This window comes from Anabrus simplex, chromosome 7, assembly GCF_040414725.1.
Source record: "Anabrus simplex isolate iqAnaSimp1 chromosome 7, ASM4041472v1, whole genome shotgun sequence".
NCBI classification, from domain to species: domain Eukaryota; kingdom Metazoa; phylum Arthropoda; class Insecta; order Orthoptera; family Tettigoniidae; genus Anabrus; species Anabrus simplex.
Genome location: NC_090271.1, coordinates 19,536,300 through 19,552,772, shown reverse-complemented (window position 1 = coordinate 19,552,772; position 16,473 = coordinate 19,536,300). Strand labels below are relative to the sequence as shown.

The 16,473-nt window shown below is 40.5% G+C and overlaps 1 protein-coding gene across 1 annotated transcript in view; it reads right to left on the bottom strand.

Annotated features, from left to right (window-relative positions):
* Positions 1 to 9,293: 9,293 nt before the first annotated feature.
* The window catches only part of LOC136877656 (hemolymph lipopolysaccharide-binding protein-like), a 44,156-nt gene continuing 36,976 nt past the window's right edge, over positions 9,294 to 16,473 (bottom strand). Inside the window, exon 4 of the mRNA XM_068228692.1 lies at positions 9,294 to 9,589. Within this exon, the coding sequence (XP_068084793.1) occupies positions 9,294 to 9,589 (296 nt within the window). The remainder of the gene's footprint in view (positions 9,590 to 16,473) is intronic.

Below are 16,473 nucleotides of genomic sequence, written 5' to 3'. Positions count from 1 at the left end.
CTCATATAGTGATGTGAGATACACCTCAGATGGTGAGGTGAGAGATATCTCAGATGGTGAGGTGAGAGACATCTCAGATAGTGAGGTGAGAGATATCTCAGGACAGTGAGGTGAGATACATCTCAGATAGTGAGGTGAGAGACATCTCAGGTAGTGAGGTGAGAGACATCTCAGGTAGTGAGTTGAGAGACATCTCAGGTAGTGAGGTGAGAGACATCTCAGGTAGTGAGGTGAGAGACATCTCAGGTAGTAAGGTGAGAGACATCTCAGGTAGTGAGGTGAGAGACATCTCAGGTAGTGAGGTGAGAGACATCTCAGGTAGTGAGGTGAGAGACATCTCAGGTAGTAAGGTGAGAGACATCTCAGGTAGTGAGTTGAGAGACATCTCAGGTAGTGAGGTGAGAGACATCTCAGGTAGTGAGGTGAGAGACATCTCAGGTAGTGAGTTGAGAGACATCTCAGGTAGTGAGGTGAGAGACATCTCAGGTAGTGAGGTGAGAGACATCTCAGGTAGTAAGGTGAGAGACATCTCAGGTAGTGAGGTGAGATACATCTCAGGTAGTGAGGTGAGATACATCTCAGATAGTGAGGTGAGAGACATCTCAGGTAGTGAGGTGAGAGACATCTCAGGTAGTGAGTTGAGAGACATCTCAGGTAGTGACTTGAGAGACATCTCAGGTAGTAAGGTGAGAGACATCTCAGGTAGTGAGGTGAGATACATCTCAGGTAGTGAGGTGAGATACATCTCAGATAGTGAGGTGAGAGACATCTCAGGTAGTGAGGTGAGAGACATCTCAGGTAGTGAGTTGAGAGACATCTCAGGTAGTGAGGTGAGAGACATCTCAGGTAGTGAGGTGAGAGACATCTCAGGTAGTAAGGTGAGAGACATCTCAGGTAGTGAGGTGAGAGACATCTCAGATAGTGAGGTGAGAGACATCTCAGGTAGTGAGGTGAGAGACATCTCAGGTAGTGAGGTGAGAGACATCTCAGGTAGTGAGGTGAGAGACATCTCAGATAGTGAGGTGAGAGACATCTCAGATATTGAGGTGCGAGATATCTAAGGTATTCAGTCCCTTTACATGTGGCCGATGCTAAATATTATTACTGCACGAGCGACTACCAGCCCTCTGGAAGCACCATTCGGTACTTGGAGAAAGAGGTTAATGGATCAGCCGGGAAATTATTAATATGGTATTTTAGGGCTTTCTTAAAAATGCTGCATGTCAAAGAAATCCTATTAATTTCGTTTTTGATTTTTTGACTACCCGTCATTCGATATGGGTCACTGCTCTTCGTAGAACGGATAAGCGTATTGAATACCAAGGAGAAGTGTTAAAAATAGGCCTACAGTTAGTATAAAGGCATACAAACCAGTGGTATTAATTTCCAATTGTTTTGAAAAGACACAGTTCTGTATCTATATAAATAAAATTGTTTCTGTTTGTCTGTTTGTCTGTCTGTTTGTCTGTTCCACCATCACGTCGAAACGGCTGGATAGATCTCAACCAAACTTCATATTTAGAGTATACTGACCCCGGGGAAGGTTTCGATATGCATATCATTTTAAAATCTTTGAAAAGACGGGGGTTTTATAGGAAAAACGGTTTTCCTCCATTTTCTCATATACTATTATAGGCAAAATATCGAATTTGTCGTATAAGGACGAGACAAAGCTCAATTTAATCCTCTTGACGCAAAGAACAAAACTCGGTAAGCCCTACGGGCCCGAAAACCATGTTTTAAGGCCCTAAAACCAACCGTTACGGAGATATTGGCACCACACTACCCCTGCTCTAGGAATCGGATAAAGAAATGAACTGCCGTAACCATGGCAACGTCAGCTCCAGGATTCTAGAGCAGTGAGATTATGCATGTACCTTTGGGCATAGCTGTCAACCAAAATAGGTACAAATAAGACTTAATATCTGGGGAAAAAATATACTGTTGTGTAAGGCACTCATAGGACTCCTTTGGGCGGGGATGGAAAGGGGGTGAAGAACGAGTGTAAAAATCTTACTATATATAGAAATGGAAGTGTGTGTGTAAATGACACATCTCCAACTAAACCACTGGAGCAATTTCAACCAAACTTGGTACACGAATCACTTACTATCGGGAGACGATCACTGTGGGGGGTAAGCCATCCCTAGCGCCCTTAAGGGAGAGGGTCAGGGGGGTGGTAGTTACAATAATAATCGAGAATAGTGTCGAATTCATAGTTTTCGGGGTCGCTGAGTTGAAAAGTGATACTCTAGAATTTTTTTAAAATCCAGCCCCCTTTTAGGTTGGGAGCAAAGGGTGGGGGGGGTGGGGTGAGATATAGAAATAATTAAAAACAGTTTCGAATCCATAGATTTCAGGGTCTCTGAGATGAATAGTATTACTCCGGATTTTTTGCAAATCCAAGTGGGGAGCGAAGGGGGTGAGATATAAAATTAATCGAAAAACTACATATAAAAATATTATCTTCTTCTTCTTACTATATATAAAAATTGATGTATGTGTGTGCGTGGGTGTGTGGGTGTGGGTGTGTATATGACACATCTCCTCCTAAACCACTGGAGCAATTTCACCAAACGTGGTACACTTATCAATTAGTATCAGGAGACAAACCGCGTGAGGGTAAGACACCCCTAGCACCCTTTTGGCAGGGGGCGAGGGGAGTGGTATAAAAATAATCTTATAAATAAAGTTGTTCGTTTCTGTTTGTCTGTTTGTCTGTTTGTCTGTTTGTCTGTTCCACCATCACGTCGAAACGGCTGGATAGATCTCAACCAAACTTCATATTTAGAGTATACTCATCCCGGGGAAGGTTTAGATACGCATATCATTTTAAAATCTTTGAATACACGGGGGGTTTATAAGAAAACCAGAATGGTTTTTCTACTATCACGTCGAAACGGCTGGATAGATCTCAAGCAAACTTCATATTTAGAGTATACTCCTCCCGGGGAAGGTTTCGATATGCATATCATTTTAAAATATTTGAATACACGGGGGGTTTATAGGAAAACCAGAATGGTTTTTCCACCATCACGTCGAAACGGCTGGATAGATCTCAACCAAACTTCATACTTAGAGTATACTCCTCCCGGGGAAGGATTAGATATGCATATCATTTTAAAATCTTTGAATACACGGGGGGGGGGTTATAGGAAAACCAGAATGGTTTTTCCACCATCACGTCGAAACGGCTGGATAGATCTCAACCAAATTTCATATTTAGAGTATACTCATCCCGGGGAAGGTTTCGATATGCATATCATTTTAAAATCATTGAATACACGGGGGTTTATAGGAAAATCAGAACGGTTTTTCCACCATCACGTCGAAACGACTGGATAGATCTCAACCAAACTCCATATTTAGAGTATACTCATCCCGGGGAAGGTTTCGATATGCATATTATTTTAAAATCTTTGAATACACGGGGGGTTTATAGGAAAACCAGAATGGTTTTTCCACCATCACGTCGAAGCGGCTGGGTAGATCTCAACCAAACTTCATATTTAGAGTATACTCCTCCCGGGGAAGGTTTCGATACGCATATCATTTCAAAATCATTGAATACACGGGGGGTTTATAGGAAAACCAGAATGGTTTTTCCACCATCACGTCGAAACGGCTGGATAGATCTCAACAAAATTTCATATTTAGAGTATACTCATCCCGGGGAAGGTTTCGATATGCATATCATTTTAAAATCTTTGATTACACGGGGGTTGATAAGAAAACCAGAATGGTTTTTCCACCATCACGTCGAAACAGCTGGATAGATCTCAACCAAACTTCATATTTAGAGTATACTCCTCCCGGGGAAGGTTTCGATATGCATATCATTTTAAAATCTTTGAATACACGGGGGTTTATAGGAAAACCAGAATAGTTTATCCACCATTACGTCGAAACGGCTGGATAGATCTCAACCAAACTTCATATGTAGAGTATACTCCTCCCGGGGAAGGTTTTGATATGCATATCATTTTAAAATCTTTGAATACACGGGGGGTTTATAGGAAAACCAGAATGGTTTTTCCACCATCACGTCGAAACGGCTGGCTGGATCTCAAGAAAATTTTATTTAGAGTATACTCATCCCGGGGAAGGTTTCGATATGCATATCATTTTAAAATCTTTGATTACACGGAGGTTTATAAGAAAACCAGTATGGTTTTTCTACCATCACGTCGAAACAGCTGGATAGATCTCAACTAAACTTAATATTTAGAGCATACTCCTCCCGGGGAAGATTTCGATATGCATATCATTTTAAAATCCTTGAATACACGGGGGTTTATAGGAAAACCAGAATGGTTTTTCCACCATCACGTCGAAACGGCTGGATGGATCTCAACCAAATTTCATATTTAGAGTATACTCATCCCGGGGAAGGTTTCGATATGCATATTATTTAAAAAAATTTGAATACACGGGGTGTTTATAGGAAAACCAGAATGGTTTTTCCACCATCACGTCGAAACGGCTGGATATATCTCAACCAATCTTCATATTTAGAGTATACTCCTCCCGGGGAAGGTTTCGATATGCATATCATTTTAAAATCTTTGAATACACGGGGGGTTTATAGGAAAACCAGAATGGTTTTTCCACCATCACGTCGAAACGGCTGGATAGATCTCAACCAAATTTCATATTTAGAGTATACTCATCCCGGGGAAGGTTTCGATATGCATATCATTTTAAAACCTTTGAGTACACGGGGGGTTTATAAGAAAACCAGAATGGTTTTTCCACCATCACGTCGAAACGGCTGGATAGATCTCAACCAAATTTCATATTTAGAGTATACTCATCCCGGGGAAGGTTTCGATATGCATATCATTTTATAATCTTTGAATACACGGTGGTTTATAGGAAAACCAGAATAGTTTATCCACCATCACGTCGAAACGGCTGGATAGATCTCAACCAAATTTCATATTTAGAGTATACTCCTCCCGGGGAAGGTTTCGATATGCATATTATTTTAAAATCTTTGAATACACGGGGCGTTTATAGGAAAACCAGAATGGTTTTTCCACCATCACGTCGAAACGGCTGGATATATCTCAACCAAACTTCATATTTAGAGTATACTCATCCCGGGGAAGGTTTCGATATGCATATCATTTTAAAATCCTTGAATACACGGGGGGTTTATAGGAAAACCAGAATGGTTTTTCCACCATCACGTCGAAACGGCTGGATGGATCTCAACCAAATTTCATATTTAGAGTATACTCATCCCGGGGAAGGTTTCGATATGCATATCATTTTAAAATCTTTAATACACGGGGGGGTTTATAGGAAAACCAGAATGGTTTTTCCACTATCACGTCGAAACGGCTGGATAGATCTCAACCAAACTTCACATTTAGAGCATACTCCTCCCGGGGAAGGTTTCGATATGCATATCATTTTAAAATCTTTGAATAGACGGGGTGTTTATTGGAAAACCAGAATGGTTTTCCTCCATTTTCTCTTATACTATTGATTTTCTGTAAACTTCGTTTACCGTACGTGAAACGTCTCTTCATTATAAACAACTTTCGTTATGTTTATAATTTACCTTACTCTTTACATGACGGAGAAATTTACAATTTTCTGCTGGTACCATGCTCTGCATTGAGTGACCGACAGACCGACAACGAACCTACAGGTTACCATGGCAACGTCTCTGACTGCATGCCAGCAGGGAAGTAACGTATTGCCATTTTCCTCATTATGCTTTTAAATTCTTGGTTGTTCCTTGGGTAGAATGCAAGAAAGGCGTCAATCGGCCTATCTGCGGGATATTGGCGGAATATCGTTGGATGTTATAACCGCCTTCGAATAGATTAAATAATAACACCATTAGTCATCTTCTTATTATTTGTTTACCTAGGAATCAATGGACCTAAATTGCTCCTCTGTTACCGTTTTATTATATCCATAACTCACACTAGCATAATTTATGGAGGGGCATTTGTTTTTCCAATACATTAACTTGGCATTTACATATTTGTCGTTTTCCGGCTGTCCTCAGTTATAATCCATTTTCTATTACTTTCAACTATCTTAACTGTATTATTTTCTTCCTTAATTACGCCGTATGTACGCGAGTGCTACAAACTACTGGATGTATTTCCACCAATACTCATATTTAGAATACACCTGTCCTTGATAGATTTTAGGGCAAATATTGTTTCTAAATCCCTGAACTGACTGGGGGTTTATACGAAACCGAAACAGTGATTTTGCACTTCCACAAAATATACACAACCAACGTTAATTTAAATCTACCTGCCTTGGTAGAAATTAATTTCTAAACCTTTTTTCTCATGTGCATCATTTCGATACGAGGATTAATAAGGGAGATATCATTAACGGACCGTTTTTTGTACAAGTCCCATCGGACTTAACTCACGAGCGGGTGCGTGTAAAGCGTATTCGTTACAACTTGAAAACTACTGAAGACATTCGAACCAAAATTCATATTTAGCATCCACCTGTCCAAAGGTAGGTTTTAAACGTAAATAACATTTCATATTCCGGAATGGACTGGCGGTTTATAGGGAACCGAAATGGTGATTTTACTCTTGCACAATATATAGAGAACAAGACCAACCTGACTGGAAATCGACCAAACGTGATGGAATTCCACCTCTAAACCTTTTTTTCATGTGCATTTTTTCGTCAGGAGGATTAATAAGGGAGATATCATGAATGGTCAGTTTTGCAGGTTAAGTCCAGCGGCCATAACCAAAAAGGTGTTTTACATGGAGCAGATTCCTTATCTATATAAATCAAATCGTAACGACTGTGTGCCTCTACACTGACTATTTTGGCGAAATTTTCGTACAGCTTTCCGTTTAAGGGGTAATAATGACCATCTGCATAATTTTTGGTTTAGTTTCTGAAAGTCCTAATTTTTACCCGCCTCGCCGAAAATCCAGATTGCGGCATAATCTGCCAGAAGAAAAAGAAGATAATTGAAATTTGACAAAATTATACGTTTTAGCCTGTAACGAACGGAAAACATCCAAGATCATTAAATTCTTCACTTTTTATCCCCGAAGAATATCGAAATATGCAGGCAATTTTAATAATGGTGCAGACCTTCTGAAATTCCTATCGCATAACAGATTGCACAATCTCCGTTCAATTTGGAATGATCTACAACCTTGGTCTTATTACTCTTTGCCGTATCTGTATCAATTTTACGTTTTATTTTTCTCTATTAATGGATGTTAAGTCAATTTGGAATTTTCACATGCATAATTTACACCTTCGATTACTTATATGAAATACAGAATCATCAAACTCTTCACGAAAATTGGCCCACCCAGTAGCCATATATGAGCCAAATGCTATGTATATAGCTGTCACATAATTATCCGAAAAGTAATGTAATGTGAGATAATCTTACAAGAACGTTACCCTGTTCCACGTTTCTAACTCAATCTGACCCAAGAATAGATTACATATCATAGGACCAGCCATTTAGGCCACTAAATCCGGCGTGTCTTATGGTATAATCCTTTGTCGATATGACGTACGTTTAGTAGCTGTTAATCTGTAAATGAAGGTCTTCAGTATTGTAAACACGCATATAGTTTCGTATGTCGATCTATATATATTCACTGATGTCGATTTGTAGCGATCGAGAAAGGGTGGGTCTGCTATTGTAATCAGTACTCCCCACACCGACTTTGACTGGCAGTATGAAAGGGTTCCTTCTCCAACTCCTGTGTAACTGTCATTAGTAAGGAAGGTCTACAATTGTAATGAATAGTTCACTTCTCGATTTGACTTGCAGAAGGCAAGTGAGCATGCAGTTTTGTTTAAAACTCCCCTACCCGATTGTGTTTGGCAGTAGGCAAGGGTGCCCGCCATTATAAAGAAATGTCCTCATCTAAAATGTGACTGGCATTAGGCATAGTGGCCTGCTATTTTGATGGAAACTCACCAACTTGGTGTGACTGGCAGTAAGCTGGCTGAAAGTAGGAAAATGGGCCTGACATTATAATGATAACTGCACAACTTAATTTCGAGTGGTAGTAGGGTAATTGCATGCCATTATAATAAAAACTCTAATCTGTCTGGAAGTAGGAAAGGGGGGCTGCCATTTTAACGAAAACTCCCCAAATCGATTCTGTCCGCATAGTAGGCAATGGGGCCTGCAATTATAACGTAAACGTCCCAACTCGATTGTGAATGGCAGTAGGCAGTGAGCCTGCCGTTATATCACAAATCCATAACAAACGCTTTACATTGGAAACAACGTACGGGGACCTCCCCATGCTCTTTCTCGGATAACGCTAAGAGACATGCAATTTTAAAACAATCTTATTTACTGCATGCACACTATTTACTTCGATATTCGAATACAATGTAGAATACCGTAGCGAAGCACGGGTACATTCGCTAGTATTGAAATATAATAACTGAAATGAACTGTTCCGATAAAGAACGATCAAAATACCGGTACTCATGATTGTGAACTTTGTGGCTTTCCTATCTCTGCTACTAGTGCTGCAAATTTTACAGTGACACTTGTTGTGCTGCCTAGCCTCAATATATGCTTCAAATGGTTATTAAAGGGAGATTCTCTACTTTGTGTATTTCATATCTTAAAGGGCAGTTCGCAGACATAAGTTCCTCCAGACATAGAAGACATTTATTAAGTCCAAAGTCAAGGAGTTGAGAAAACTGAGTTTCAGACAAACGCATTGAGACACTGAAATGGATAACTGGGTTCAGATTGCAGCGCGCTGGCCTCTTAAACCTGGGTTCCGTGGTTCAAATCCCGGCCACTCTAATTCAGATTTGTGATGGATAAAGCGAAGACGCGGGCAGGATCTCCTGAAGGTACTCCTGTTTTCCCTGCAATATTTCATCCCATCAACACTCTCCAATATCATTTTATTTCGTCTGTCAGTCATTAACCATTGTACCAGAGAAGTGTGACAGGCTTTGGCAGCTGGCAAAGATGGCGGCTACATTCATTCCATTCCTGGCCAGGTCGAATGAGTGAAAACGAGCTATGGATTTGCATATTAATTTCATATTTCTCCTCGCTATTGTTGTTGTTTTTTGCAAGTGACCGCAAGACTGAATCAGCGCTCTTTACACAGGCCCGCCGTTCCCAACTCCGGGTCATCGTGGGCGCCTTCTCCAGCGTTTGCTCCCTCGTGTCCCCTTGGCCATTTCACATTCATTGTGACGAAATTATTGTTGTTATGCACGCTACATAACAGATGACAGACGTCACAAGAAAGTAGCTGGCTCGTAAAACTAGAACCAGTGAAATACTAACGAGAATCTAAACAACTGTACTCACCAAAGACGGTAACAAATTTTCCTTCTGTAACAATGTCGTTGCATCCAACGTATATATTGTCGCCTTGGGAAGCTCCTTTTGCTTTAGGACTGTGTTTGTACAATTCCATCAGTACGTTCGCCTCCGTGTCCGAGTTGATGACAGCGAGATGAGCCCCTTCCTGTTCACAGATGTCATAAGCTTCCGACCATGTCTTCACCAAGGTGTGGAACTTGTAACGGCCGAGCAGAGGGAAGAACAGGTAGTCCAGAGTGGGCACAGGCTTAACTGTGGAACGAACAGACCGTCATGAACATCACTAGTATAGAACAAACATACCGTCATGAACATCACTAGCATAGAACAAACATACCGTCATGAACATCACTAGCATAGAACAAACATATCGTCATGAACATCACTGGTGTAGAACAAACATACCGTCATGAACATCACTAGCATAGAACAAACATATCGTCATGAACATCACTAGCATAGAACAAACATACCGTCATGAACATCACTAGCATAGAACAAACATATCGTCATGAACATCACTGGTGTAGAACAAACATACCGTCATGAACATCACTAGCATATAACAAACATATCGTCATGAACATCACTAGTGTAGAACAAACATACCGTCATGAACATCACTAGCATAGAACAAACATATCGTCATAAACATCACTAGTGTAGAAGAAACATACCGTCATGAACATCACTAGTGTAAAACAAACATACCGTCATGAACATCGCTAGTGTAGAACAAACATACCGTCATGAACATCACCAGTGTAGAACAAACATACCGTCATGAACATCACTAGTGTAGAACAAGCATACCGTCATGAACATCACTAGTTTCGAACAAACATACCGTCATGAACATCACTAGTGTAGAACAAACATTCCGTCATGAACATCACTAGCATAGAACAAACATATCGTCATGAACATCACTAGTGTAGAACAAACATACCGTCATGAACATCACTAGCATAGAACAAACATATCGTCATGAACATCACTAGTGTAGAAGAAACATACCGTCATGAACATCACTAGTGTAAAACAAACATACCGTCATGAACATCACTAGTGTAGAACAAACATACCGTCATGAACATCACTAGTGTAGAACAAACATATCGTCATGAACATCACTGGTGTAGAACAAACATATCGTCATGAACATCACTAGCATAGAACAAACATACCGTCATGAACATCACTAGTGGAGAACAAACATACCGTCATGAACATCACTAGTGTAGAACAAACATACCGTCATGAACATCACTAGTGTAGAACAAACATACCGTCATGAACATCACTAGTGTAGAACAAACATACCGTCATGAACATCACTAGCATAGAACAAACATATCGTCATGAACATCACTAGTGTAGAACAAACATACCGTCATGAACATCACTAGTGTAGAACAAACATTCCGTCATGAACATTACTAGTGTAGAACAAACATACGGTCATGAACATCACTAGCATAGAACAAACACCGTCATTAACATCACTAGTGTAGAACAAACATACCGTCATTAACATCACTAGTGTAGAACAAACATACCGTCATTAACATCACTAGCATAGAACAAACATACCGTCATTAACATCACTAGCATAGAACAAACATATCGTTATTAACATTACTAGTGTAGAAGAATCATACCGTCATTAACATCACTAGCATAGAACAAACATACCGTCATTAACATCACTAGCATAGAACAAACATACCGTCGTTAACATCACTAGTGTAGAACAAACATACCGTCATGAACATCACCAGTGGAGAACAAACATACCGTCATGAACATCACTAGTGTAGAACAAACATACCGTCATGAACATCACTAGCATAGAACAAACATATCGTCATGAACATCACTAGTGTAGAACAAACATACCGTCATGAACATCACTAGTGTAGAACAAACATATCGTCATGAACATCACTGGTGTAGAACAAACATACCGTCATGAACATCACTAGCATAGAACAAACATATCGTCATGAACATCACTAGTGTAGAACAAACATACCGTCATGAACATCACTAGCATAGAACAAACATATCGTCATGAACATCACTAGTGTAGAAGAAACATACCGTCATGAACATCACTAGTGTAAAACAAACATACCGTCATGAACATCACTAGTGTAGAACAAACACCGTCATGAACATCACTAGTGTAGAACAAACATATCGTCATGAACATCACTGGTGTAGAACAAACATACCGTCATGAACATCACTAGCATAGAACAAACATATCGTCATGAACATCACTAGTGTAGAACAAACATACCGTCATGAACATCACTAGCATAGAACAAACATATCGTCATGAACATCACTAGTGTAGAAGAAACATACCGTCATGAACATCACTAGTGTAAAACAAACATACCGTCATGAACATCACTAGTGTAGAACAAACATACCGTCATGAACATCACCAGTGTAGAACAAACATACCGTCATGAACATCACTAGTGTAGAACAAACATATCGTCAGGAACATCACTAGTGTAGAACAAACACCGTCATGAACATCACTAGTGTAGAACAAACATACCGTCATGAACATCACTAGTGTAGAACAAACATACCGTCATGAACATCACTAGTGTAGAACAAACATACCGTCAGGAACATCACTAGTGTAGAACAAACACCGTCATGAACATCACTAGTGTAGAACAAACATACCGTCATGAACATCACTAGCATGGAACAAACATACCGTCATGAACATCACTAGTGTAGAACAAACATACCGTCATTAACATCACTAGTATAGAACAAACAAACCGTCATGAACATCACTAGCATAGAACAAACATACCGTCATGAACATCACTAGTGTAGAACAAACATATCGTCATGAACATCACTAGTGTAGAACAAACATACCGTCATGAACATCACTAGTGTAGAACAAACATACCGTCATGAACATCACTAGTGAAGAACAAACATACCGTCATGAACATCACTAGTGTAGAACAAACATACCGTCATGAACATCACTAGTGTAGAACAAACATATCGTCATGAACATTACTAGTGTAGAACAAACATATCGTCATGAACATCACTAGTGTAGAACAAACACCATCATGAACATCACTAGTGTAGAACAAACATATCGTCATGAACATTACTAGTGTAGAACAAACATACGGTCATGAACATCACTAGCATAGAACAAACACCGTCATTAACATCACTAGTGTAGAACAAACATACCGTCATTAACATCACTAGTGTAGAACAAACATACCGTCATTAACATCACTAGCATAGAACAAACATACCGTCATTAACATCACTAGCATAGAACAAACATATCGTTATTAACATTACTAGTGTAGAAGAATCATACCGTCATTAACATCACTAGCATAGAACAAACATACCGTCATTAACATCACTAGCATAGAACAAACATACCGTCGTTAACATCACTAGTGTAGAACAAACATACCGTCATGAACATCACCAGTGGAGAACAAACATATCGTCACGAACATCACTATTGTAGAACAAACATATCGTCACGAACATCACTAGTGTAGAACAAACATACCGACAAGAACAGCACTAGTGTAGAACAAACATACCGTCATGAACATCACTAGTGTAGAACAAACACCGTCATGAACATCACTAGTGTAGAACAAACATACCGTCATGAACATCACTAGTGTAGAACAAACATACCGTCATGAACATCACTAGTGTAGAACAAACATACCGTCATGAACATCACTAGTGTAGAACAAATATACCGTCATGAACATCACTAGTGTAGAACAAACATATCGTCACGAACATCACTAGTGTAGAACAAACATACCGTCATGAACATCACTAGCTTAGAACAAACACCGTCATTAACATCACTAGTGTAGAACAAACATATCGTCATGAACATCACTAGTGTAGACCAAACATACCGTCATGAACATCACTAGTGTAGAACAAACATACCGTCATGAACATCACTAGTGTAAAACAAACATATCGTCATGAACATCACTAGTGTAGAACAAACACCGTCATGAACATCACCAGTGTAGAACAAACATACCGTCATTAACATCACTAGTGGAGAACAAACATACCGTCATGAACATCACTAGTGTAGAACAAACATACCGTCATGAACATCACCAGTGTAGAACAAACATACCGTCATTAACATCACTAGTGTAGAACAAACATACCGTCATTAACATCAGTAGTGGAGAACAAACATACCGTCATGAACATCACCAGTGTAGAACAAACATACCGTCATGAACATCACTGGTGGAGAACAAACATACCGTCATGAACATCACTAGTGTAGAACAAACATACCGTCATGAACATCACTAGTTTAGAACAAACATACCGTCATGAACATCACTAGTGTAGAACAAACATACCGTCATTAACATCACTAGTTTAGAACAAACATATCGACAAGAACATTTGTTCTCCCATCAGTGATACAAGCAAAGATAGGTTTCCTAGCCTGAATAGGGTCCTACTGCTCGTTTGGTCTGCGAATGTGTGTACTTTGTACTGTGACTTGAGAGGGAATAAGTAGTATAATACAGGGATTAGGCCGCCACCTCCACCTCCAGCTCCCAGGGGTCTCCTCCACCGCCACCGCACTGGGGGGACTCCCAGGGGCCTCCTCCACCGCAGCCAGGGGCCTCTTCCGGTGCTGCCAACTTAACCTTACTAGCGCTTTTTTGACAGCCACGCGCCTTTGACAGACAACAACCCATCGCTAACCTCACTGCTGCCATCTTGACGGGCCTAAACCTCAGTGCTACCAACATAAACTAACTAGCGCGAAATTTGAAATGGTAAACAAATCCACGTGCCTTTTTGACAACCACGTGCTTTTTGACAGCTATGATCGACAACAACGCATCGCTAACCTCAGTACTGCCATCTCGACGGGCCTAAACCTCAGTAGTATAAACTGACCTAACTAGCTCGAGATTTGAATCGGTAAACAAATCCACGTGCTTTTTTGACAGCTGTCATCCGCCATCTTTAATCAACAGAGCACCGTGCTGTCCTCTTTAGCTACATATCTTTGAAATGTTGTGGCGGATAATTTGAAAAATGCTTTTTGATAGCAACCATCTTTAATCGACAGAGCGCTGTGCTGCACTCTTTAGTTGAAATGTGTTGGCAGGCAATTCCACGTGACAGCAGCCATCTTTAATCAAGAGAGCACAGTGCTGCACTCTTTAGTTGAAATGTGGTGGCGGCAATTTGAAAAAAATCCACGTGCTCTTGTTTGGAAACAATGCCACATGCTTTTCTGACACCTATCATCCGCCATCCATAATCAAGGGAGCACCGTGCTGCACTCTATAGTTGAAATGTGGTGGCGGCAAATTCGAAGTGCTTTACAAACTCACGTGCTTTTTTGACAGCTGTCGTCCGCCATCTATAATCAAGAGAGCACAGTGCTGCTCTCTTTAGCTTCATACCTTTGAAATGTGGTGGCGGCAATTTGAAAAATTCTACTCGCTCTTGTTTGGAAACAAACCCACGTGCTTTTTTGACAGCTGTCATCTGCCATCTTTAATCAACAGAGCACCGTGCTGCCCTCTTTAGCTACAAACCTTTAACATGTGGTGGCGGACAAATTGAAAAATTCTTTTTGACAGCAGCCATCTTTAATCAACAGAGCACCGTGTTGCTATTAATATCGTAGTAGTAGACAATTTCTACGTCACAGCTGTCAACCGCCATCTTGCTTCGCAAAACTCGGTGCTGCACTCTTTAGATACAACCTTTGAAATATGCTGCTGGATAATTAAAAAATTCTACAGCTACCATTTCTCGACGCTAATTGCGCAAGATGGTGGCTATACATGACTCCTTAATGGTGCTTACGCAAGACGGCTGCTATACATAGGTTCTTATGAGACGCTCTTGGGATGCTTGCGCAAGATGGCGGCTATACATGGCTCCTTATGAAACGCCCTAGAGACGCTCAAGATGGCGACTGCTCTTATGAGATGGCTTAAGGGTACTTGCACAAGATGGTTTGAGACGCCCTAAGGATGCTTGTGCAAGATGGCGGACACAAGATGGCGGCTATACACGACTCCTTATGAGACTCCTTAAGGGTGCTTGCGCAAGATGAGTGCTGCTCTTATCAAGAAAGCTGGCTTACAGGCTAACGTGCCGTGCTAGTTCGATTCATTAAATTTGGGGCTTAAATGCATAATTTTAATATTTCGAAAACGGTGCATCGTAGAGCAAAACGGACAAAGTTTTTATGTCTCATACGTAGGTTCGCAGTATGAGGAACATGATAGCATAAGAAAAACATAGTCTAATGATGAGATCAACTGTTCGGGTCCTACTTAGGCCCATTAACATTTGCTCTGTTTTAGCTTGTATTGAAGCAAGTTTTTGTAACATGATCGGGTCTAGCTATGGTAGAGAGTATTACGTGCTATGCTGGTTCGATTCATTAAATTTGGTGCTCAAGTGCAAAATGTTAAATATCTTCAAAACGGTATGTCGTAGAGCGAAACGGACAAAATGTCTCTGCCTAATACCTAGTTTCGCAATATCAGGAATATGATAGCATAAGAAAAACATAGTCTAATGATGAGATCAACGGTTCGGTTACTACTTAGGCACTTTGGCATTAACGGCTATCTAATTCTACAAGAAGGCGGCTGCTCTTATGAGACAGCTTAAGGGTGCTCGCACAAGATGACTTGAGACACAAGATTGCTGCTATACATAGCTCCTTACGAGACGGTTTAAGAGCGCTTGTACAAGATGGCTGCTGCTCTTATGAGACTCCCTAGGGGTGCTTGCGCAAGGTAGCAGCGACAAGATGGTGACTATACATAGCTCCTTATGAGACAGCCTAGGTGTGCTCGCACAAGATGGTGGCAACTCTTATGAAGAAAGCTAGCTTAGAGGCTACTGCGCAAGATGGCGGCTGCTGTTATGCTTGCGGTGGAGGGCAATTTGTGACAGCTCTCATCTTTAATCAACAGAGCATCGTGCTGCTATCTTTAGCTACTACCTTTGAAATGTGGTGGTGGGTAATTAAAAAATTCTTCGTGCTTTTTTGACAGCTAACAGCGGTCATCCTT